This window comes from Cynoglossus semilaevis, chromosome 18, assembly GCF_000523025.1.
Source record: "Cynoglossus semilaevis isolate Cse_v1.0 chromosome 18, Cse_v1.0, whole genome shotgun sequence".
Lineage (NCBI taxonomy): Eukaryota > Metazoa > Chordata > Actinopteri > Pleuronectiformes > Cynoglossidae > Cynoglossus > Cynoglossus semilaevis.
The window spans coordinates 488,037-494,882 of record NC_024324.1 but is presented as its reverse complement, the minus strand read 5'-3'; the positions used below and the strand labels follow the sequence as shown (position 1 = coordinate 494,882).

The following is a 6,846-nucleotide window of genomic DNA, read 5'->3' as shown; positions in this document are numbered from 1 at the left end:
CCCCCTTCCCCCTCCTCAGGGTGATTCCTCTGGAGAGAAGGATTCTGACCATCCTTGGTTGGCTGCACCTGCCGGACCACGAGAGGTTTTTACACACACACACACACACACATTGATGGTAACCATCAGTTACTCTGAGTGACCTCTGAGTGACCTCTGAGTGACCTCTGAGTGACCTGAGGGAGGAGCTGACCGAGCCGATGTCTCTCTGCAGGCCGTACGTCTACGCCGTCCACTCAGAGCAGCCGGACACCTACGGACACAAACTGGGCCCCCTGAGCAGTGAGGTGAGAGTAGACACACTGGAGGGGGGGGGGGGGGGGGGCTGCTGGGAGAGAGCTGTGTCTCAGAGTGCGGCCCACATCAAGTGTCCCTCCGTGTCCACAGCTGGACGTCCACCTGAGGGACCTGGACAACATCGTTGGTCAGCTGATGAACGGCCTGAAGCAGATGAACCTGCACCGCTGCGTCAACGTCATCATCGTTGGAGACCACGGTACCAGCTGCTCCGCTTCTACTGCCTCTTGGGCGCCACCTTCAGGTCGCAGATGAATCCAAATGTTGTCCAGCTGACCTGCTGTGGGTCTGTTTCTCAGGGATGGAGGAGGCCCACTGTGATTGGACCGAGTTCCTCAACAACTACCCTCTCAACCTCGACGAGGTCACGCTGATCCCAGGCTCTCTGGGCAGGATTCGACCCCGAGACCCCAAGTCCAGCACCTGTGAGCCGACCCTGGCCCTGAGCCAGACTTTTGTTTATTTCCTCTTGGTGTCAGAGGTTGACGTGTCAGACTGACCTGTGACCTGTCTTTGCAGATGACCCCAGGGTGGTGGTGGCTAACCTGACGGTGAGAAGCTAACGGGAAGTTGGCTCCTGCTAGCAGCATCTTTTTACCGCTGTGAAACATTTAGTTCGTTTCTCACGTTACTGATCTTAGGCTAATGATTAGCTGCGCTAATTAGCTACAATGTTTGTCTGCTAACTCTTAGCGTTGGTTATTTTATTTTGTTTCTTATTTTAGCGCTCTTTGGGCTAACATTCAGCTAACTCTCTGCTAGTTTGTCATTTTCTTTGGCTAACCGCTAGCTATCTTCTCACACCTATTTATCTTTTATCTCAAAGTTACAATTTGGCTAACTTGTAGGTGTTTTTGCTAACTCTCCACCAATGTAGTAAATAAAAAGTTAATATTTGGAGTTTACCAACTTTGTTAAATCTCTGTAATCAGAACAAAACACCAGCAGATGTCAGTAGTGAGTCACCTTAGCTCCAAACGTACACACCCAGCTACGCTAACACTGTACTCTGGTGTGTGTGTGTTCTTCCTCTCTAATCCTAATCTGCCGTCTTGATTCCAGTGTAAAATGTCGACTCAGCACTTTAAGCCCTACCTGAAGCAACATTTACCCAAGAGGCTTCACTACGCCAACAACCGCCGCATCGAGGATGTTCACCTGCTGATGGAGAGGAAGTGGCACATCGCCAAGTAGGAAGACACACCGTCCGGCCGCACAGCTTCAATCCAACCGTTAGCTGATGTGTTAGCTGATGTGTTAGCTGATGTGTTAGCCGATGTGTTAGCTTTGTCGCATGCTGCTCTGTATTAATTGTTGGTTCATTTGTGTTAGCTTCCACTTTGTCGCGTGCTGCTCTGTATTAACTGTTGGTTCATTTGTGTTAGCTTCCACTTGATGGAATTTGTTTAAAAAAAAAAAAACACTGTTTCTGTTTTTAGGAAAATGCCGGAGAAGCTGAGGACACGCTGTGGATTCTTAGGAGACCACGGCTTTGACAACAAGATCAACAGCATGAGGGTGAACAGAATATGAACCTGGTCCTTTAAAGTACTAGACCAAAGTCCATGGAGAAAATCAGAGATTTTAGTTCAGACCAAAGTCCATGGAGAAAATCAGAGATTTTAGTTCAGACCAAAGTCCATGGAGAAAATCAGAGATTTTAGTTCAGACCAAAGTCCATGGAGAAAATCAGAGATTTTAGTTCAGACCAAAGTCCATGGAGAAAATCAGAGATTTTAGTTCAGACCAAAGTCCATGGAGAAAATCAGCACTTCTTCTCTGTGAGGATTGGTGTGAATTTTCCCTCCCAAAACACACTAATGGATTATTCTGACATGGTTCACTTTTGAAGACATTAGTTAAAGATTATGTAACAAATCATTTTGTAGAGGAAGTAACAAGAGCACAATTTCAACTTTGTTTCAAAAACCCAGGGAAAACCCCCTTTGTTTCCATGTTTTCCTGCTTTGTTTTTCCTGTTTCGTGCAGACGATCTTTGTCGGTCATGGTCCCAGCTTCAAGTTCCAGAAACAGGTTCCAGAGTTTGATAACATCGAGCTGTACAACGTGATGTGCGGTAAGAACGGCTTTGTTTCCACCCATGACGACTGACAGTTAGACTTGGATCTGAATCTAAATGAACCCGTGACCTCAGACCTGTTGGGACTTGAACCTGCTCCAAACAACGGGAGTCACGGCAGCCTGAACGACATGCTGAGAGAACCCGCCTACTTTCCCACCATGCCTCAGGAGGTGACCCCGCCTACACCGGCGTCCGAAGACACCGAGACGAGCGTGGGCCGTGACCTGGGCTGCAGCTGTGAGGAGGAGGTGAGTGTGTGACATCACTGATGATGTCAGCGTGTGTCGATGAGGGCTTTGTCGTTGACTGTGTTGTTTTCCCAGAACAAAGTGGAGGAAACGGTGGAGTCTTTCAGCCCAGCGGCCGCGGCCGTGGGCCGTGACGGCTACAGTAAGAAACAGTTTGATCCAACTGTTGGTTTGAGGTTGTGAGTTCAAGTCCTGGTTAGAAACAACAGCACAGTACAGACGTGTGTGTGTGTGTGTGTGTGTGTGTGTGTACAGACGTCACTCTGCTGCCCTTCGGTCGTCCTGCCGTCATGTTTGAAACTCGTTACACTTTACTTCATCACGTGGAGTTTGTCAGTGGATACAGTCGAGACCTGGCCCTGTCTCTGTGGACGTCCTACACACTGCTGCCACAGGTACACACACACACACACACACACACACACACACCTGGTTGTCTGTTTAGTGTTTGGTCAAACATGCCTGTGTGTGTGTGTGTGTGTGTGTGTGTGTGTGTGTGTCAGGAGGAGCTGACCCCGGTCCCTGACCTGAGTCCTGGTCTCCATCAGTGCATCAGACTGGACTCCAGAGTCACTGCAGCTCAGAGTCAGAGCTGCAGCAGCTACAGCCACGGCAGCAGCTACAGCCACGGCTTCCTGTTTCCACCAGGTGACAGAGCACAGACACCACTGACACCACAGACACCACTGACACCACCTGACAACACTGACAACACTGACACCACTGACAACACTGACAACACTGACACCACTGACAACACTGACAACACTGACACCACTGACAACACTGACAACACTGACACCACTGACAACACTGACAACACTGACACCACTGACAACACTGACAACACTGACACCACTGACAACACTGACAACACTGACACCACTGACACCACTGACACCACTGACAACACTGACAACTGACTATGAACAACTGACTATGAACAACTGACCACAGACACCACTTACCAGTGACACCACTGACCACAGACAACTGACCACAGACACCACTGACAACTGACCACAGACACCACTGACAACTGACTATGGACAACTGACCACAGACACCACTGACAACTGACCACATATGGACAACTGACCACAGACATGACCACAGACACCACTGACAACTGACTATGGACAACTGACCACAGACAACAGACCAAAGTTACCACTAAGATAGGTAGTGACAGTCCAAACATTGTAATAGCCTGAAGCTAACCAGAAATGACCAACAGAGATAAACCAATAAACCAAATAAGTGGCTAATAGTTAGCCTGACATCATGCTAGGTGTTAGCCCAATCTGCTGTATATAATAAAGTCTCCCACTGGTACGTGTGTACGTGTTGTGTTTGTTGACAGAGTTAGCATCATCTCCAGAGTCCAGATTTGACGCTTCTCTCGTCACCAACACCGTGCCAATGTTTCCTGCCTTTAAGAGTAAGTTCAACTACACACAACTACAGACCAACAACTGACACAAGACGCTGCTGCATCATTCATCTGCTAATGTTTCACCAACTGCTCTACCACATCAAAGTCCACTGAGAAAATCAATGTTTTAACTCACATGAACACAGGAGCTACTGGTCCACTGCTGCCCCCTGTCGTCAGTTTGTGTCAGTGATGTTAATCACAACAAATGATTTCAAACTGAACAGTCAAAAAATTAAAAGACTTTAACTTAGTGATGGAGGCGGCAGAATTCTTTTTTCTAAATGGACTTTGGTCTGAGCTAAAATCACTGATTTTCTCGATGCAGGAATCTGGAGTTACCTGCAGGGGACACTGCTGAGACGTTATGCAGATGAACATTACGGCATTAACGTTCTGACTGGACCTGTGTTCGACTACAACTACGATGGCCTTCGCGACACCACAGAGATTATTAAAGCGTAAGTACAGAGTAGTTACAGTTATGACTAGTTACAGTTATGACTAGTTACAGTCGACTAGTTACAGTCGACTAGTTACAGTCGACTAGTTAGTTGGCTAGTTACAGTTGACTAGTTACAGTTGTGACTAGTTACAGTTGACTAGTTACAGTTGTGTCTAGTTACAGTTGACTAGTTACAGTCGACTAGTTAGTTGACTAGTTACAGTTGACTAGTTACAGTTATGACTAGTTACAGTCGACTAGTTACAGTCGACTAGTTACAGTTGTGACTAGTTACAGTCGACTAGTTACAGTTGTCTAGTTACAGTTGACTAGTTACAGTTGACTAGTTACAGTTATGACTAGTTACAGTCGACTAGTTAGTTGGCTAGTTACAGTTGACTAGTTACAGTTGTGTCTAGTTACAGTTGACTAGTTACAGTCGACTAGTTAGTTGGCTAGTTACAGTTGACTAGTTACAGTTGACTAGTTACAGTTATGACTAGTTACAGTTATGACTAGTTACAGTCGACTAGTTAGTTGGCTAGTTACAGTTGACTAGTTACAGTTGACTAGTTACAGTCGACTAGTTACAGTCGACTAGTTACAGTCGACTAGTTACAGTTGTAACTGATCACGTCAGTTTTCTGACTTGTTACATGTCTGTGATGTCACAGGTTTTCTCCAGGCTCCGCCCCCGTCCCTACACACTTCTACCTGGTGGTGACCAGCTGCGCGGAGCTGAACCGGACGGTGGAGCAGTGTGATGGAGCGCTGAGCGTCTTCAGCTTCCTGCTGCCGCACAGGGACGACAACAGTGAGGCCTGTGATGTGAGTGAGCCGTGCTAACGCTAACGCTAACGCTCTTAGATCAGAGAAGGAAGGCAGTGGACCTCAGCTCTGAACAAAGGTGGAGAGCAGCTGTGTTGGCGTCAGAGTTCCTGTAGGGGGCAGACAACAACATGAAACTGTTGTGACCGCAGTCACACCCACACACGGGGCTGTGTCCTGTCATGTTGGTGTGTCAGTGCTGAGGAATCAACAGCTGTGTGGAAACAGTATGACAAGCAGGTGACTCAGTGGACACTCAGCTGGTCATGGGTTCAAATCCTGTTTGATGATTCATCAGCAGATAAAGTTCTGTGTACGACCTACATGACTGTTTATATATAAATAGATATCTATGTATGTGTGCACTGTACTGACACGAACCCTGTTAATACACACACACACACACACACAGAGAGAGAGAGAGAGAGAGAGAGAGAGAGAGAGAGAGAGAGAGGTTGACCCGGTTCTAGGGACCGTAAATTCTGGACTCAAAGCCACTACTTGTTTCACAGCCTTTGAACCCTGCAGCTTAAACAATGATGCAGCTAATTGATGGATTTTTACATGAAGTTCATCCTGCGATCATTGACTTTTTGATGGGATACTGTGTGTTAGACTAGTATGGTCTGTCTGTCTGTGAGTGTCTGTGGGTTGAGGTCAGTTGTTGAACTAGGGTCAGGGCTCTGAAGCAGCCGTGTTCCTGGGACTGTTAGGATCTTTAATCTTTCTGTGTAAATATCCCAGGTTACAGCGTGGACACCTGTGGTCTACAGACTGTGGTCTACAGACTGTGGTCTACAGACTGTGGTCTACAGACTGTGGTCTACAGACTGTGTGTACAATCATTGTTTTCTTCTTGATGATGAAGTGGGTGTGGCTTATATCCAGGTGCATTCAGTGGTCTGGAAATGACAGTATTTATACAGGAGATATATATATATATATATATATTCTGTCCTCCATCTGTCCTCCATCTGTCCTCCATCTGTCCTCCATCTGTCCTCCATCTGTCCTCCATCTGTCCTCCATCTGTCCTCCATCTGTCCTCCATCTGTCCTCCATCTGTCCTCCATCTGTCCTCCATCTGTCCTCCTGTCCTGCTCCTCCTGTGTTTGTGTCACTGCTCCCTCCGCCCATCGATGAAGTCATTCTGACAGCCAATCAGAGCGGAGGAAGGTGTTGACGCACACACAGAAGTCAAAGCACTTTGGACCTTTGTTTATATTCCCAGTGTGTGTGTGTGTGTGTGTGTGTGTGTGTGTGTGTGTGTGTGTTGGCAGCAGAGTGATGTCATGTGACAGTGGAAACTCCGCTGCCTGCACGTCATCCACCTCCTCACTGTGAGAACTTTGAACAGCCGGGTCTGAAGGCCAGAGGTCCAGACCGGGACTCAAACACGGGGGTTCTTAACAGGTCAAAGGTCAGGGGTCAGGTGACCTGGGGAAATATATATGAAATATATTCTCATCACTTTTTATGACGACTGTAAAAAAAAACAAGTGAAGAAGAA

At 47.2% G+C, this 6,846-nt stretch overlaps 1 protein-coding gene across 1 annotated transcript in view; it reads left to right on the top strand.

Annotated features, from left to right (window-relative positions):
• The window catches only part of enpp2l (ectonucleotide pyrophosphatase/phosphodiesterase 2-like), a gene marked incomplete at its 5' end in the record, with an annotated part of 11,558 nt that overhangs the window by 3,967 nt on the left and 745 nt on the right, over positions 1-6,846 (top strand). The window contains 15 exons of the mRNA XM_025064939.1: positions 20-85; positions 215-287; positions 388-496; positions 597-722; positions 817-848; positions 1,360-1,487; positions 1,737-1,815; positions 2,287-2,374; positions 2,453-2,628; positions 2,704-2,770; positions 2,884-3,023; positions 3,132-3,276; positions 3,992-4,069; positions 4,392-4,524; positions 5,183-5,336. Coding sequence (XP_024920707.1) covers positions 20-85; positions 215-287; positions 388-496; positions 597-722; positions 817-848; positions 1,360-1,487; positions 1,737-1,815; positions 2,287-2,374; positions 2,453-2,628; positions 2,704-2,770; positions 2,884-3,023; positions 3,132-3,276; positions 3,992-4,069; positions 4,392-4,524; positions 5,183-5,336 — 1,594 coding nt within the window. The remainder of the gene's footprint in view (positions 1-19; positions 86-214; positions 288-387; positions 497-596; positions 723-816; positions 849-1,359; positions 1,488-1,736; positions 1,816-2,286; positions 2,375-2,452; positions 2,629-2,703; positions 2,771-2,883; positions 3,024-3,131; positions 3,277-3,991; positions 4,070-4,391; positions 4,525-5,182; positions 5,337-6,846) is intronic.